The 19,352-nt window shown below is 38.0% G+C and overlaps 1 protein-coding gene across 12 annotated transcripts in view; it reads right to left on the reverse strand.

The window, feature by feature from the left end:
• Positions 1-241: 241 nt before the first annotated feature.
• RNF38 (ring finger protein 38) overlaps positions 242-19,352 on the reverse strand; it is a 158,644-nt gene continuing 139,533 nt past the window's right edge. For all 12 annotated transcript variants that reach the window (XM_070250718.1, XM_070250717.1, XM_070250716.1 and 9 more), the window contains 8 exons: positions 17,634-17,801; positions 15,961-16,131; positions 13,279-13,440; positions 12,853-12,959; positions 10,936-11,020; positions 7,065-7,186; positions 5,163-5,262; positions 242-3,704 (listed from right to left, as the gene is read on the reverse strand). In XM_070250718.1, coding sequence (XP_070106819.1) covers positions 3,642-3,704; positions 5,163-5,262; positions 7,065-7,186; positions 10,936-11,020; positions 12,853-12,959; positions 13,279-13,440; positions 15,961-16,131; positions 17,634-17,801 — 978 coding nt within the window. In that variant the 3' untranslated portion in view covers positions 242-3,641. The remainder of the gene's footprint in view (positions 3,705-5,162; positions 5,263-7,064; positions 7,187-10,935; positions 11,021-12,852; positions 12,960-13,278; positions 13,441-15,960; positions 16,132-17,633; positions 17,802-19,352) is intronic.

The raw sequence follows: 19,352 nt of genomic DNA on the forward strand, positions 1-19,352 counted from the left end.
CAGTCTTCTTGGCTTTTTTAAAGGTTATAAATATGCACCACGTTATAATGCTAGCTGCTTTTGTGTTTCTAAGATGTTTATGTAAATGCAGAAACAAAATCTGAACTATAGTCTAAAAATTAAATCTGGCAGCTGGTAGCTTAACAGCTCTATCTTGCTGCTGGAGTCCCCTGAAGTCCCCGTCCAGGAACACAGAGCCCCTGCCCCTGGCTAACACAGTAATATGAAGCACAACAAAATGTTTTAAGTGTACATCATACATTTATTACCAACAACCCTCTCAACTCCAAAATTGGGCACAGGGATTAAAAATAAAAATTCATTGCACTACTTTGTAAAGCATTACTAGTAACTTTCATAAAAAATGTACAAACTTTGTTAAAAATTTATCAAGCCTTCAAATGATTTGGTTACAGATATTTATAATACGTACATTTAAAACTATATGTTAACTGATACAATGGAATATGATTTGAGGAAATGACTCAGCAAATGATTCCAAAAAACACCCCTGTGAGCTTTCATAATTTGAAACAAACAGCAAAATGAGGTAACCAAATATACCAACAGGGGGAAATCGCTTTCTAATGAAGGCCTAAAGATATCTGTGAAAAATGTTGTCATAAGTGAGTTGATAGATCTCATTCAATATATTGTAAGAGGCCCAAATTTAACAATCTTAACAAATCACATTTCAGAGAGTATATAAAATCTAAATATGCTTTCACATTTTCTAGATTTTGCTCAAAAAAATTCAGGACAGAAAAATCCTAATGAGATCTGGATACCTGGAGGCCTGGACTTGTTTTTTGTTTTGTTCTTTTTTTGCTGGGGGGGGGGGGGAGGGAGTGGCTAAAAAAGAAAAATCAAAGATAATAATCCATGCAACCCCCTCCCCTAAACAAACCCCACAGCAGAGTTAAGATGGTAAAGTCGATATTATTCTAGGAGGAAAGAGGAAGAAGGCAACAAACCAGCATCTGCCTGCTATCTGGTGCATCATCCAGGTGACAAGAGTCGGGCACGAATCAAATGTTCTTTCTCTTCTGCTAGCCACAAGTTGCTCACTGTGGTTAGGCTGAGCTGTTCAGAACACAGGCATGTGTGCTCCTAATACGTACTAACCACTTAATGAGCAAGTCTGCACACATCTCTAAGAGCCCCAGGCAAAGAAAAGACGTTCCAAAGAGATCAGTCACAGGAGTGCAACAATTCATTCAAGATTTCACCAAAATAGACCCTGCTGCCTCCTAAACTGCCCACTGCCTCTCAAAAATTTACTGGAAAAGGGATACTATGTTTAGAACTCAATGTCAGAGGGAGGGAAGAAAGAGCTACTCTTCCTAGTCATTAGTAAAATGTGCCTTACTAATTAGGTATCTATATAAATTAGAGAAAGTGCTGTACTTGCATGCTTCAATAAAATGAATACTGAGTGTAGTAGTGTTATGTTAGATCTGTACAGATATAAATTTTTTGCAACTATATAAAAGAGCCTATGTATAAGATGGGTTTTTGCCATTTTAAACATGATTTTTTAATTTAAAAAAATACAGATTAAACTATACGTGATTTGTAATGTAGCTGATTATTATGCCAATAATTTTGGTCTTTAACCAAAATTATTTTTTTTACTCATCAGGAACAAGTGAGAGCTATCCTAAAGATTTAAAAGTAACGTGTATTTCACCACTGTTTAGATTTTTCTGATGCACCGACAAATATAGGGGCAAACAAAAAGTATGCAAAATCCTATTCGTATGACTAAATAGAGGCAACAGTGTCTGGGAAGGGCAAAATTGTGCTTCTGTGTGAATTGACTACTGAACTCTAAGCTGTGATGAGCTCACAGAGACTTCAGGGGCAGGCAAGCAGCACGGCAGTAACAAGTGGCTGACTGTCAGAGCAGAGGGCTGACAGAAGGCCAACTGAAAGCTGAGTGAGGCTGCAGCAAGTTATCACCGTCCTGACTGGAATTCCGCAGCTTGTGCTACTGCAGACAGAGCAACGACATCAACTGCAGGAGAGGCAGAGAATGTTGAATACACCAAAAAACTGAGAGAGGAATTGAAATACTGCTGGAAAAATGACCTTAAACAATCTGAATTATGCTCCAAAAAAAACCCCCACATAGCTATGTCTTATTTCAGATCAACTAAATGAAGGTCAATTCCTGTTTTACAGCATTATTTTTTATACAAAAATCAAATCTTCATTTATACTGCAAGTATTCTGGACACCTGTTATATTAAATTTTATCTCATTCAAACAAAAATTAAAAAGAAAAGCAATAAAACATCAAAGCACATCAGGTCTAAGAAACTTGAGAGGTCACAGCACTTGATCCATCCTGGAAACGAGGGTTTCGATGAGAAGCACATTTACTGAGGAAAGAAGGACTAGACAACTTTCAGAATCAGAGGTTGGCAGGTGAATTAACACGAAGAGAAATACAGTTTTCTTCAAACGATTTAGTTGTCTGTGGGCGCTGGAACAAAGGACACAGAGCAGAAGCCAAGCTGCGTTAGTTGACAGTTTGTTCTGGTGGAAGTCAGGGGGTGAGACCTCATGGGACCAGCGGTATTCGTAGAAATATATTACTCAAATATCTTCAGAATAGAACACAAATTTAAAAACACACACACAAAATCAAGAATACTTCCTCTAAGAAGCTTACTGGAAATGTAAAGAAAAAACTAAGAAAGTATCAACATTCAAATCATTGACTGAAATGCTAATATTGCTAACTGATGATGTATGATATTGCACCTTCTTTTTGGAAACAGCAAGTTGAAGATTTAAAAATTTCTTTTTCACAACAAAATAAAAAAATCAGTTTCATGGAGTGAGAATCTGTTACACTTTTTTTCCTAAGTGACCCTCTTGGGACCACCAATGAAGAGAAGGTGACAGCTGCCTGAAGCAAAGGAAGAAGGCTTTTCTCATTCCATTCATTGGGAGGGAAGGGGATGGAGTACTCAATGCTTATAATTGATGCACCCTTAGCAATCAGTGTGCAACAGCAAACACAAGGAAAAAACCAGTGTACAGTACTAGTGCTGTTTAAATAACACACCAGATTATACAATGCAGCATAATTAAAACTACACACACATTCTTGGTACATGCTGGTATATAGGATCTCATACACACATTAGCTACCATGCCCTCACACAAGTAGTTGCACACACTCTCTCACACACACAGATACATTTATCACCAAGAGTCATACGCTGCATTCATTTCCACTCACAGTTTCTGAAGGCTCTATATAAGGTAGATTGCTATGTCATCTGGAGCTACCACTTTTTATAAAAGCACATGCTAAAAGATCATGTCCACTGTAATCTTGCAGCAACACTCGGAATGATCACACAAAACCAGGGAATGTTAGTGCACACACAAAATTAAGCTAAAGAAAAAGTCTTTGGAGTTCCAATCACACGGTTAGTATAACAATCCCATAATTGTGAAGACTAACTGTAAGCTTTTATAGTTGATTAAGTCACACAGTGCAAAGAAAGGTCCGTTGACCCTTTTGGTAAAGGGGGGGCTGGAAGCCACACAGATTAAGTTCAATGGATAGTCCATATATACAGGTGATGAGGAACACCCAAACTAAATTTGTGCTCTTAGGTTGGTCATTCTGAATCCCGATGCACTTCTGAAGCATCAGCTCGGCAAATTGGGCAAGTACGATTTGCCTAAAACACAAAAGAGAAAACTTGTCTGAATTGTGACTCACACAATGAAAATAGTAAAAGCAATGGAACTATTTTTACTTTCCAGAGTTATCTTGTTTGTTCCTTTAAGAAGGTAAAAAGCAATCATTTAATCTCTCTTTTAAAAAACATTCCACAAACCTCAAAGACTTAATAGCCTATGAATGATTTTTTAATAGGTCTGTTTCAACATACAGACAAGATTACCTATCACCAGTTCAGACAACTTTAAAACTGGCTTAAAACTCCATCTCAACAAATGGCACCACCATTTGCTGAGTTGCTAAAGTCAGAAGCAGGCATCACCTGCTCTCTTACTTTCTACAATCACTATTCATCAAATAGTCTCATTTCTACATTATAATAGCTCTCAAATCAGTCCTCCCCTTTTATCCGACTGCCACTATTCATTCTCTCTGGTCCAGAACATCCTTATCCCATCTCCCTATCTCTTAGAAATCATCTCTTCTATTCCATTCTCCAAAGAGTGGACAGTGATCTTTCTAAAACAGTCTTATTTTTCCACACTGGTTTCAGGATCAAGTCCAAACTCCCTCACACTTCACAGAGACCTCACAATAAGCTGGTCACTGGTTATACCTCTGAATGTCTCTTCTCTTGCCCCTCTCCCTCACACTCTAGCTATCAGCAACAGGGAACCTGTGGTTTTCTGACCATTCTCTGTTCTCGTGTGTCAGGGCTGTACATATATAATGCTTTCTTTTTCTAAAAAGTTAAGACTGTTTGCCTTCAGGGTTCAGTTTGGGCTAAAATGGGTACCCTTAATCTGTGCTCACACAGAGGACTGATTCTATTTTAACTCATCTGTCTGCCTCACCAAACTCTGAAGTTATCTAACCCAGTGTTGTTATCTCCTAATCAGAATAGTCTAAAAAAATCATAGTTGACTATTTATTTTACTGCAACACATTTTTATTCTGCTATTATAAAAAACAGAAGACACCCCCTGAAATAATTTCACCCTGGCATAACAACTGTTAGAATTTGCATCTTTCGGGCTTTTTTTTTCCCGATCTACAAAGGAGAAAATGATCAGAATTAAATAAAAGCACGAGAAGTTTATTTCTCATGTAAATCTTTGACAAATGACCTCTACTGAGGTCCCCTTCTAAATTCTTAGAGGAAACTGGCCTAACAAGGTCAGGCCATGTCCCTATACACCATGAGAAAGCTAGGACATACTGATTATCAAGGACATAGAACCCATTTTCAGGTTTTGCACGGTCACTCGCATGTTGAGGACAGTTAGTTAATTTTTAATGGCCTTTTCTCTTCATTTCCAGAAATCACACTAAAGCTGTGTTTCAATTTTGTCTCCTTACCCACCCTCCACCAAACCATGCACTTTTTCTCCATGAAACTATGGTCAATAAAAAATAAAATTTATTGTTATTCTCTTCATAGATGCCATCACTTTACCTTGAGCCATTTGTCGACACACTTGGCATGGAACTCGTGGTTACAGGGTAAAACTCTAAGTAGCTGCCTCGACTCAAAATCACACATGCACACTACACACCTAAAAAAGCAGAAAGATCATTTAACCACAGAACCAAGTGGTTTTCTATTTTGTTACAACTATTGAAGCCTACAAAACCACTTACCATCCCACTTATCAAGATGTCATTTAAATCTTAAGACAAAATAATCCACCAATATTTTGAAAAGTCATGATGTTAAGACATTTAGTAAGAGTGCTCTGCTGAATTTGCTGAGAGATCAAGATTAATACTGAAGATCCTATAATATTCAACAAATGGTGCTAGAACTGGATATCCATATGCAAAAGAATGAAGATGGACCCTTACCTCACACCATATACAAAAGTTAACCAAAGGCTTAGATGTAAGACCTAAAAACGATTAAACTCTAAGAAGAAAACATAGAAGTAAACTTTGTGACCTTGAAATAGGTAATGGTTTCTTAGAGATGATGCCAAAAGCACAAGAAACAACAAAAAAATGTAAATAAATTGAACATCAAAATTAAAAAAAAAATTGTGCTTCAAAAAACACCATCAAGAAAGTAAAAAGACAACTCACAGAATGGGAGACATTTTTGAAAATCATTTATTTCATAAGGGACTTATACGTATAATATATAAATAATTTCTACAACTCAATAAAAACACAATACAATTAAAAAATGGACAAAGGATGTAAACAGACATTTATCCAAAGAAGACATATAAATGGTCAATAAGTACATAAAAAGAGCTCAACATCATTAGCCATCTGGGAAATGGAAATCAAAACCTCAGCGAGAGATCATTTAAAAGACAGACAATAACAAGCATTGGTGAGGATATGGAGAAATAAACTTTGTACAGTGCTGGTGGGAATGTAAAATGGTATAGCCACTGGAAAAACTGGAAGTTCTCAAAAGGTTAAACACAGAGTTATATCATATGACCCAATACTCCTAGATCCCCAAGAGAAATGAAAACAGATATCCACAGAAAAACTCGTACACGAATGTTTACAGCAGCATCAGCAATACTAGCCAAAGTGAGGAAACAACCCAAATGTCTACCAATTGAGGAAAGGATAAACAATATCTGGTGTATCCATACAGTGGAGTATTATTTGGCCATAAAAAGGAATGAAGTACTGATACCTGCTACAACATGATGGACCCTGAAAACATTATGCTAAGTGAAAGAGGCCAGACCATATATTGTCTGATCCCATTTATGTGAAATGTCCAGAATAGGCAAATCTATAGAGATAAAAGTAAATTAGAGGGAGACCATGCTGGGGTGGTGAAGGCTGGGGAGAAATGGGCAGCAGTGGCTCCTAAAGGGTAAGGGTTTTTTTGGAGGGGGTGATGAAAATGGTGTACATTTGAGATCATGGTTGCAAAACTACAAATATATTGAAGACCACTGAACTGTACACTTTAAATGTGAACTACATCTCAGTAGAGTTGCCAGGAAAAAGATCAAATAATAAACAGAATCTTTAGGTTAAAACCTCAAACTTTGCACATATGAAACTTTTTGATCTCATATAAAACACTCTAGAATTTGAATTAGAAACCATAAAATTTATAGCCAACGGCACTTCCTGAGGCGGCGGCGATGCCCTACATCTACGTCTTCCAATGCAGTGTCACTAGCTACTGCATCTAAGAAACTCCACTTTTCATTCTGTTTAATTTAAACAGCCCCAACTGACTAGCGGCTACTTTACTGGACAGCATAGGCCCCGAGTATAAAATAGAGATTACTTATCTTTATCAAGTTATCTTTGATTCTTAAGCTTTTATTTCATAAAGGTAGAAAGGAAATTTAACAGAGTGATGTCAGAAAAATGTACTTACAAAGTCTGTTCTGACTGGTGGTTGTTAGGATTGAAGCGGTAAGAAGGAAGCTGTTCAATATCTGCTTTCGTCAGCCCTCGAGGCTTAGCCTCTCCCAGTCGCTCTGCCAGGTTTAAAAGGGCCTGTGGAGGGCAAAAGAGACATATTTTAACCTTTCTTTACATCTTCTATTCCAGGAATTTTTTTTTAAACTACCTTTATTATGGAAAATGTTAAATACATACAAAAGTAGAGAAACAGTATAATGAACTTCCATATATGCCTGTTACTCAGGCTTAATAATTTCATGACTAATTTTATTTCATCTATTACTGTCCACTCCTAAACCCCAGATTATTTTAAAACAAAACTAAAACATGGTATTTCATTGGTAAATAGTTCTATGTGTATGTTTAAAATAGTCTGTCGACCTCAGTACTTTTGCCCTTTTGGGCTGGATGTAATTTTGTCGTGGGGCTGTCTTGTGCACTGGAGGATGTTTAGCAGCGTCCTTGGCCTCCACTGTTTGGATGCCAGTAATACTGCCCGCCCCCCGCACCCCTCGTTTGCAACAACCAAAAATGTCTCCAGATGTTGCTAAATATCCACTAGGGACAAAACTGTGCCCAGGTTGAGAACTACCGCTATAAAAAAAAAAAAGACTTTTTAAAGAATATAACCACAACATCTCACGTCTAAAGATTAACAATAATTCCTTAATGTCAAATGTCTCTGATTGTTTCAATTATTTTCAAAACACTTTTTAACACAGTTTGTCCAAATCAGGATGCAAATAAATCCATACATTACCATTGCTTGATATGTCTAAAGTATCTCTTTTTACTCTCATTTTTGTTGAAGAAAACAGGTCAATGGCCTATAGAAAGCCCCAGTCTGAATTATGCTGACTGAACACCCTACCCTGACTCGTGAGGTTTAATAGATTCCTTGTCCCTTGTACTTCCAATAAACTGTATGATCTGACTATTTCCATCATAAAGCTCATGTGTAATTGTTACATTAACAGCCACTGATGGAATAATGCCTAGATCCATTAATTCATTAAAGATAGCGAAATGGTAATATTCTAATTCTATCATTCTTCGTTTATTAGATGAAATACTTCTGTATGAGCAACTGTCCCACAGTAAACTGTACTCAGTAGTATAATTTATATAGAAAAGGCAGGGTAAGACCAATGAGTCTGTTTTTTAAGTATCACTATGAACTCACAGATTTTAACATAGTTGTTTTTCAATATATTGCTGCTATCATGCTTATTGATTTTACACCAGGCTTTCCTTTCTCCCAGTCTTCAACGGCTCTACTCATTCACTTGCTGGATCCTACAATCAAGAAGCCTTTTGTGTGCTGCTTTCCCCCTTTGTTCAAGCTGCCATAGGGTTAAGAGAATAGGTAACAGAGAAACGATGATGGACAATGAGAGCAATGGAATTAAAGTCCCCAAATCTCAATAATTAATGCTGTGATAGCTGTATGTTCTAATATGGTGGCATCACAACACTGCTTTCAATATAGTTTTATTTGGAGAACTGAGTCATCTAAATAAATTGCTTCCCCTTCACCATGCATGCCCCTAAGTTCTTCTTAATGCTAGAATAGACAGTAATTGTTTAATTGATGATTATAATTAGCATATAGAATTTAGATAAAATTTATGTTATAGCTGATATGCATCTTTTATACCTCTATTGTATATATATATTGTATACCGGATGGAGAATGTAACGATAATCAGGCCCTCAACAAATTTACATAATCTAGCAGGCAAGAAGACTGAAGGCAGGACATGATTTGTATGTACAATTTTATAAGAACTCTAAGAACAAAAGGGAGGGGGAGCTCATTTAGATCTGGGAATGGACTAGAAATGCCTTTCATAGAGGTAGTGGGTTTTTAGCTGAGTCTTGAAAGAAAGATGGCTATGTTTCAAAATGTGAAGGAAGGGGGTAAAGTTCCTAGGCAGAAGGATTGAGGGGAGTAAAAGGCATGCAGGTAAGAATGTATGGGGTAGACTCACAAAATGGTGAATACTGTGGTGGTGTAGGCATGTACACTACGGGATGAAACCAGAAAAGCAAGAAAGACTTTCTTGATTGGATCAAAGTACGGCTCTGCAGAAGATCAAACGTATTCCACACAAAATACAAATATTTTTCTTTTTCGCCCCAAAGCCCCCTGGTACATAGTTGTATACTCTTAGTTGTGGGTCCTTCCAGCTGTGGCATGTGGGACGCTGCCCCAACATGGTCCGATGAGCGACGCGGACTTAACCACTCAGCCACGGGGCCAGCCCCTAAAAATATTTTTCTTATACTGGGATGGTATCACTGTTTTTTTCCATGGATATGTATATGATCTGTTTAATGAAGAGCTGTCTTTTACAGCAACATGACTTATGACAATTTTAGTACAGAATACCTAAAGGATAACCAACTCCTTTTCTTACTGCTCTGAACAAAACTAACAGAAGAACATAGCATTTGGCCTGATCTTTTCCACGTACATCAACAAAAAACAAAGGTGCTTTAAGATTTCGCATGTGTGTGTGTGTTGTCCCTGTCCCCAGGTTTGATTCACTTAAAACAACCGTTCCAGTATTCATAGGGGATAAAGAGAGACTGAGGAGGCTGAAGGAGAAAGATGGCTGGCAGTATCAAGACAGTCATACATCACTCACACTCAACAGATCCAAACCCAAATTTGCCTTCCAACCCATGAATTGCACCTCCTAGTCTTCCCCCCAAATAATACAGTAACATCAACATCCAAGTCAGAGGATGCCTTCAACTGAACCTGCTGTCCTCTGTGGTTCTGCCTCCGTCATGGGCTACTGCAGGACTTTTTGTAGAGCATCTTCTTTTTCAACCCTCCCACTCCCACTTGACACTACCATAAACCATGCAGTGATCAAATGCTGTTATTCCAGGGTTAAAATGTCTTTCAAGATCTACTCTTTTCTATTTGCAATTCCCATAGTTCAGAACTTGCATCGTTTCATAATTTATTGCCTGACCTATTAAATAGCTTTCCCCGACACTAACCCTAACCACTCCCATCTATTCCTTCATGTTACTAGCAGAGTTTTGACTCTTTGTTTTTTTTTGGAGGAAGATTAGCCCTGAGCTAATATCTGCTGCCAATCCTCCTCTTTTTGCTGAGGAAGACTGGCCCTGAGCTAACATCTGTGCCCATCTTCCTCTACTTCGTATGTGGGATGCCTACCACAGCATGGCGTGCCAAGTGGTGCCATGTTTGCACCTGGGATCTGAACCAGCGAACCCTCGGCCGCCAAAGCAGAATGTGCGAACTTAACTGCTGCACCAACGGGCCGGCCCGAGTTTTGACTCTTAAATGTAGAGATCTGATGCCTTAAGCACCAAAACATTTCTTCCCACAATATTCAAAATTACATCCATTTTCTAACAGAGTACTGAAGGACAAAAAGCTGAGCCTTTCAATCAAATCTCCATTTTCTCCCCTTCACTTTAGCCATAAAACTGTATGCTATTTCTCAAGAACATCCAGTACTTCCCTGACTGAACCTCATGCACGAAACAGCTTTCCCATCCTTCAAGCACTGCCTCCAATTCTTCTCAGAACATGCAACAATAATTCACCATTTTCTCATTTACATTCCCTCATAGAAATCGTATGTAATTCTAACAAAGCACCAAAGTCCATCTTGTTATCACAGCTGGGTGGTACATGTAAAAGTATCCTTATTGATGCTGTACACTCTTTTGATATATTTGTATCTTGAAATGTACACAAGATTTACCTAATAAATGTTTAATTAAATGAGTTGAGTAGAACAATAGTTTTTATGCACATAATACGCCCCAAATTAATTAACAGTTCACCTACTAACCTCGTAATTTTCTACTTCTCCATCTTCCACATCCAATTCAAAGCTGAAAGTTGGGCCCACTGCAGGTGGCACTGGGAGCATTGATCTGCAGTGAAAATAACCAACACTAGCATTGATACATTAGTACATTACTTCAATGAACAGCAGGGGAAGAACAAGGCCAGTGCTACAAAGATAAAGAATGGTCAGTTTTAAACAGTGGCAACCCTTTAAAGAAACTGACTTCATTAGCAACAAACTAGAAACTGACATTAAAAAAATACTGCTTACAATAGTATAAAAAATATGAAATATTAGGGCTGAGTTTAACAAAACATGTGCCAGACCTGTATAATAAAAACTGTAAAAATACCACTAGGATAAATTTTAAAAGATGAATAAATAGAGAAATACACCATGAACGTAGACTAAAAGACTCAATATTGTTAAGATGTCAATTCTCTTCCAAAATTGATCTACAGATTTTATGCAATCCTTATCAAAATCGCAGGCAACCTTTTTTTTTAAGTAGAAACAGATTTGCTGATTTTAAAATGTATATGGACACACAAAAGACTTTAAATAAAATCATTTTAAGAACAAAGCTGGGGTGCCGGCCCTGTGGCGAAGTGGTTAAGTTCCCATGCTCTGCTTCGGGGCCCAGGGTTTCACTGGTTCGGATCCTGGGCGCAGATATGGTGCCACTCATCAGGCCATGCTCACGCGGCATCCCACATGCCACAACTAGAAGGACCTACAACTAGAATATACAACTATGTACATGGGGGCTTTGGGGAGAAGGAGGAAAAAAAAGATTGGCAACAGATGTTAGCTCAGGTGCCAATCTAACAAAAAAAAAGAAAAAAGTTGGGAGACATACTGATTTTAAGACTTACAATAAAGCTACTATTATCAACACAGTGTGATAAAGGCACACGACCCTTTGGTATAAAGACAACATTGCCTAGCCTACCTAGGAGGTAGTTATAGACATGTGACTAAATTCTGGCCAATGGGATGTAGGCAGGAGTAATATGTACAACTTCTAGGAAGTATCCTTGAGAGGAGGGAGCCAGGCAGAGATCTTTTATTTTTCCTAGCTGGAAGGTAGATGTGATGGCCAGAACCTGAGGAGTCATTTTAATATCATACAGAGGAAGCCATAAAATTTTGAGGATGGTAGGATTCCTTGGAGTTATGGGGCTAACAAATCGTCCTTAAATTACCTGCTTCTGGAATTCATTACATGAAAGAGAAATAAAGAACTATCATGTTTAACCCTTGGGTGTTTCTGTTACAAAGTTAATCCTAACCAAATATTTTTAAGGCACAGAAATAACTTCTCCTTCTCTTTTCCTTTGAGAGAAGCAGCAGCATCAAAAGCTGGATTATCAAAGAAGGTGGCAGGTGATGCCAGCTGTAAAAGAGGCTAAAATTTTAAACTTTTCTATCTTTTGATTTATTAAACATGTTTTCTGGCTCTTGAATTTCTTCCTCTCTCACTTCTTCCCTTGTCCTTGCTCTTCTCTTTCACCCTTAAATGGTACCTCACACTAATTCCTTAACATTAAATAAAAACACCAATTTCTAACACACAATATTTTTTTAACATTACCACAGTCCACTTTATTTTTTTGAGGTCATAATGGTTTGTAACACTGTGAAATTTCAGGTGTACGTTATTATTTATCAGTTTCTGTTTAGATTGCATCGTGCTCACCTCCACCAGTCTAGTTTTGATCCGTCACCATACATATGTGCCCCTTTACCCCTTTCGTCCACCCTCCAACCCCCTTTCCCTCTGATAACCACTCATCTGTTCTCTGTCCATGTAACGCAGTCTAAATTATATACCACATACAAGATATTCATAAATGAAAGAGAATCTCAAGGGTGTCAAAATTCAGAACTCATTAAAATGAGAAAGACAGAACTTACAACACATATGGTAGTAAGCTGGGATGATAAGGGGGAGGTGGCATTGGTTGCTGGGATCGATATCTATTACGTCCTGTGAGCCTCCGAGGCACAAACGGAGGATAAGGCTGTAAGAGAAAAAAGTTACAACAATTTAAGATCATTCTATCTTTAATACTATTTAGTCTGTCAAATAAAGTCTCTTCTTTTTTAAAAACCTAGAAAGTTCTTTACTGTTCAAGTGGTATTTAACTACTTCTTAAATGTTAACACAGATCCAACAACTAGTTTAAAACACACTTAGGTGTTATTTCTAAACACGATTTTTCAACCAAATGTTTTCAAGAATACATTTAAAATTTGAAACATAGTTATACTGAAGCACAACTCAAAACAAACACATTATCAAAGCAAGTAATAAATGATTAACAATGAATGAAAGCTTACAACTCCAAAGGACACCTCCTGATGCAAAGGATCATGTGCTAAGAACTGCAGAGGAGCTGACGGAGGTAAGGTTGGGGGGTGGGCTGATGGAGGGTAAGTAAAACCTCCTACTGGAAGATGTTCTCCTAAGAGTTCCACTTCATTTTCTATCCTTTGCAGAGGCTGAGGGGGGAAAAGCAAACTTTAGATAGACTGTGCTCCAGAATAATAAAAATCAACCCCCCACCCAAATATCTTCAAGGTCATGCATGTCTTGATGTTCACAGCACTCGAAGTTCATCCACGTGGGCACAGAGACGCTAGTAAAATCTTCCTGCCTTCAAGTGAATTTCAGTAAGAGAGTCTCTGAAACATATTATTAAACATCTCCACTATCCATTAAAGGTTACATTTCTTTTACCATTTGAACCTTCTCTTAAAATGAGAAGGAAAGACAAAAAGTCATGCAGTAAGCCAATTATATGAAAGTTAAAATTACTTTTTAGTCATGGCACACTGACCTACTCATAGGATTTTCAGACAATTAACCTTTAACAGATAAAATCAAACATGGAATATAAAGATCAGAACCAGGGCTAAATGGGGTAAGATATAGCAGGTATTATACTATAGTAGAAAGCTATGGGCTTTGGCATTAGACAGACTCAGTGCTGTAACTAATCAGCCATGTGACTTTTGTATAAATTACTTAATCTGACCCTCAATATTGTCATCTACAGAACTGACATGTTCATAGCCTACTTCAAGTGTGTTGTGAACACTGAGACAATGTACAAAAGCACATAATGCTATGCAAAGCACACTGCACATGTATTTAAAAATAGCTTTATTGAGATATGATTCACATACTATAAAATTCACCCTGCCAAGGGGTACAATTCAATGGATTTTAGTATATTTATGGAAGTTGTGCAATCGTTACCCCTAATTCCAGAACATTTTTATCCTCTCGCCCTCCAGAAAACAAACCCGTGTCCATAGCAGTCCATTACGCATTTCCCCCCAGTCCTCCCCAAGTCCTGGACAAGCACTACTCTATGTTCCATGTATAGAGATTTGCCTATTCTGGACATTCTGTATATATGGAATCATGTAGTCTGTGGCTCTTGCATCTGGCTTCTTTCACTTGGCATGATGTTCTCAAGGTTCATCCATCTTGTAGGTTGTGTATCATACTTCATTCTTGTTTATCCATTTATCAGCTGATGGACACCTGGATTGTTTACACTTTTTGGCTATTAGGAGTAATGCTACTAAGAAGATTTGTGCACATATTTTTGTGTTGATGTTTTCAATTTGATTCTCGTGGGAACATGTATTTAAATGTTAGTCTGACTTCCTCCCCCAGTTAGACAAGAGCAACAAAGTATTCAAATATAACTAATTACTAACACTTTAATTTGGAAGCTTATGTATGCTTGAGAGAAACAACAACTGGGGACACTACGACAACACAAGTGAATCTAACTTTTGATTTGGCTATGTGATTGGACGTTTTAAAGAATTCCAAATTCAGATATAAGTGATGGCTAAGTTTTGTTTTTGTTTTTGTTTTAAAGATTTTATTTTTTCCTTTTTTCTCCCCAAAGCCCCCCAGTACATAGTTGTATATTCTTCGTTGTGGGTCCTTCTAGTTGTGGCATGTGGGACGCTGCCTCAGCGTGGTTTGATGAGCAGTGCCATGTTCGCGCCCAGGATTCGAACCAACGAAACACTGGGCCGCCTGCAGTGGAGTGCGCGAACTTAACCACTTGGTCACGGGGCCGGCCCTGCTAAATTTTGTTTTAATCTTGAGTTCCCAGGTACTGGAAGCAAAGGAACATCTTGGCATGAATCCTGTCCTGATTCTAATATAAGATTTTCTTGTAATAGTTTTAACTGTCCAGATTAGCCAAGCTTCTATTATAATTGGCTTCTATAGGCTGCAGGAAGAGTAGTCCCCCTTCCTGAGACCAAGCATGGTACATAAACCCTTGGTCAAGAACGCTTAGGCTCTGCTAGAACCAACTGTCAAGTTCCTTTCCCAGGGCTGAAATCTTCCACTCTAACCATTTCCATGTTCTCTCCCTTGTTCTCCCTTAATGCTTCAGGGTTCGGATGTTCAACCGGCCCTGTCCAAAACACAACTGGGCCTTCTTCCTGTGCCCTTCCTTCCACTTACAGTACTTCCTCCTCGAGCCCCTGAAATAATACATCTCTCAGCAATATTCCAGCCCCAGGAGAGAATTAACTATATTAACAGACTATCTTATCTATGTTTCATCAGAACATAGTGGAAAAACAGGTCTTCAGAAAAAACAATTGAGGCTCAGAGGGTTACTTTACTTGCCTAAACAAATATAAATACTATTCTTAACAAGTATAAACAATTTTATATTTTAATTTTCCATTTTAGAAACACATAAAAAGAAAAACCTGAACTAAATTTTTCTTCATTTACTTTCTGAAGGACTGCAGATATGAAAGAACAAATTTAAATTAGACAAGTGACATGTAAAATATCTAGAAAAATTTAAGAAACCAAGACAATTCTAGATAAATATCTATGCTAATTAATGTCTGCGGATTCCTTAATTAAGAACCAGAAGAATGCCTAAGACATAGTTTTTAAATGGTAACAACTTACATCTACTAAATTAATCTGCCTGTGAAAATTAAAGATATAAGAGTAGAGATACCTACCGATCGTGATTGCTGTGTTTGGAAAGGGACAAACTGGCCCGGTGGTGGCAAATGAGGAGGATGATGGGGAGAAAGGTGAGGAGGATGTAAGAGAAATGGATCACTAGAAATAAGGGGTGGGAACGCAGCATATGGTACTGGTAAGTGCTGAACTGAACATGCTTGAAGCATCTGTAAAGAGAAACCATTATTTTTTGTTAAAAGTATCAGAATATATAATTAATTTTTTTTAAGGTTTTATTTTTCCTTTTTCTCCTCAAAGCCCCCCGGTATATAGTTGTATATTTTTAGTTGTGGGTCCTTCCAGTTGTGACATGTGGGATGCTGCCTCAGCATGGCCTGATGAGCGGTGCCATGTCCGTGCCCCAGGATCAGGCGAAATCCTGGGCTGCCAAAGCAGAGCACGTGAACTTAACCACTTGGACACGGGGCTGGCCCCTATAATTAATTTTTTTAAAAAACTATAAGTGAGACTGAAATGTCATTGCCATATCCCCCCCGCCCCAATCACACCAAAATGTTTTAATAATCTCTATTAACAGTGAAATACTAGGGTATTTTTGCATCTATTAGTTAGATACTTGGAACTAATTATTCTGTATTTTATATAGTTCTTACAAATCAGTCAAAACATCGCTTTTACTTCAGCCCTTTAACACCTGTGACATGGGGGAAAGTGCTGCATGGAAGAGGAATGTGTCACTACTTGGTTTAAGATGTAGCAGACACTACTGCTTTCCAAGAAGCTCTCCTTTTCAATCTTGCAGAAAAATTTTTACTTCTAGGATTTTCAGATTTATAAGAGTCCAATTTACAACTAGGTGCCTTATGGTCTCTCAATTTTTTAGTCTGCTAATTCAGCACACTGGTTCTATAATCTATCATTGAGAAACCAAGCTTTGAGAGATTAATCTGTTAATCTGTTGTTGGTCTTTACATGTGCGTGTTTGTTTTAAACTCACATTCAGACAAGGGTATTAGGATTATATTTAGATTTGGCGAAGTGCCTTACTTAGAAGACATTATTGACCTTAGGCAAATCATTGAAATCATCCGGATTTCCGAGACCTCATTTGTGAAGTGAGGAGGGTGGACTGGGAACTGGTAATTAAAGGATAAAGCATAAGGTTAGGAGGCAGAAAGAAGCGAGTATGAATCCCTGCTCTCTCATAATAATTGTCTGATATTAAGCAAGTCATTTTCATTTCACCATCTAGAAAATGGGGGTACCGTTTTCATCACAGGCCTCCCATAGTGAGGAATAAATAAGACCAAGCATTCAAAGTACCTGTTAAAACCTAATAAGTGCTGAGACTATTAGTGTTGATCACCGAAGTCTCTAAGACTTTGCTACTAACTAGTCCAATATCCTATGTCAAGACCCCACAGCCAACCTTTATCAAGGATTAATTATAAACAGTACCAATATATGAGGAAACACGTTTTGACCTTCAGGATATTCAAATACGTATAATTTAATTAACGTAAAAAAACGCATCAAGTTTTAAAGCCAAGTTTATTAAACTGATACTATAAAGGATGCTACTGAGATTTCTGTTGCAGTAAAATTGCCTTCTGTACTTGGAAGCGAAAAGCTACAAAAGGCAGTCTCTTCAATTTTGTTTGCTTATAAACACACTTAGCCATTCTAAAGAGGGAATGCACAGACTTACTGGAGGAGGCACACTACAGACGGGGAGGTGCTGTCCACTGAAAACCACAGAGCATCCTGGGACCTGCTGTGTACTGCAAGCAGGGATATGCTGGCCTGTGCAGAGTGGAATCCCATGTGGTGCCACTGTCGTTACTGTGTAAGAAACGGGAACGGTGCCCTGATGGAGCTATTAGGAAAGAAAAACAGAATTTTAGAACTTCAGTTGTTTGGGTAAAACATCAACTATTAAAAATTAAAATCTGGGCATTTATTGATTCCTCTCTCAACTGCACAGATTTTCACAATGTACTTCCTCCAACAGTTTCAACCATAATATTGTCACTGTATAGGAAAGCTGACTGTTTCAAGAGTAGTATATGATGTCCACAGAACTGGGACTAAACTCTTACCTCAACAAGACTTGAAAAGTCCAGAAGAATAATAAATTGCTACATTAACTCTTCTAGCTTGCTTTATAGAGCAGAAAGCTTTTCTAAGGAGGAAACTTTGAACAACGAAACCTTATATCTTCTAATACCTCACCACATCCAACAGGAAAAAAATTTTTGTTTAATTGTAACTACTGAAACAATGTAAAGTAGTATTTAAAAAGTTAAATAATTTCTCACTCTCTTGGCCAGCCTTATTCCCATCCTGCCTACCCTGAGGCAAACAATGTCAATAACCTATCCTTCTACATCTTTCTCCATGAGCACAAAAACATATACAAGCATGATTACCCACAAATTGTTGTCATGTTCATTTGTTTTTGCTTTCTTAACAGAAATGAGATAACATTATCCTGCAGCTTACTTTTTTCAATTAATATGGTAGATATCTCTTCAAAGGAGTTAAAGGCAATTCATTCTTTTTGATACCAGCTGGATACTTCAAGTACAATCCCTTAATACAGCCCTGTCATTCATACACTAATGGATTCAAGTTGTTTTCACTCTTTTGCCAATATAAACAGAAGCCTAAAAAATCTCATTGAACATACATCCCTACGTATTAGTAGCTTCATTTATTTCAGAGGGATTCCTGGGTAAAAGGGTGGATGTACTGTAAACTTTTGCAAAAGGCTGGATGGAGTTAAGTCACAACTCCAACAACAGGGCCCATTTCCCAGCACCTCCAATCAAGGTGGATACACTTGCAGTACAGCCTGCTGACCTACCTGAAGAAGAAAGAAAGAGTAACAACATGCTTGCTTTAACTTTGCACTTCTCTGATCAGAGGTTAAGTATCTTTTAATATTTTTATTAACCATTTAGATTTCCTTTTCTGTAAATAATCTATATCCTTTGCTCACTGCCCATTTTCTATTAGGTTGTCTGTCACATTCATTTATAGTTTTTTTTCCCCCTCTTTTTTTTTGAGGAAGATTAGCCCTGAGCCAACATCAGCTGCCAATCCTCCTCTTTTTGCTGAGGAAGACTGTCCACTTTACATGTGGGATGCCTACCACAGCATGGCTTGATCAGTGGTGCCATGTCGGCACCCGGGATCTGAACCAGTGAACCCCGGGCCGTCGAAGCGGAATGTGCAAACTTAACTGCTTCGCCACTGGGCTGGCCCCTATAGTTTTGTTTTTTAATTAGAGATACGGGGGGATGGCCCTGTGACACAGTGCTATGTGTCACATGCTATGCTTTGGTGGTCCGGGGTTTTGCCGTTTGGATCCTGGGCACGGACCTAGCACTGCTCATTAGGCCATGCTGAAGTGGTTGCCCCACAT

This window comes from Equus caballus, chromosome 25, assembly GCF_041296265.1.
Source record: "Equus caballus isolate H_3958 breed thoroughbred chromosome 25, TB-T2T, whole genome shotgun sequence".
NCBI classification, from domain to species: Eukaryota; Metazoa; Chordata; class Mammalia; order Perissodactyla; family Equidae; genus Equus; species Equus caballus.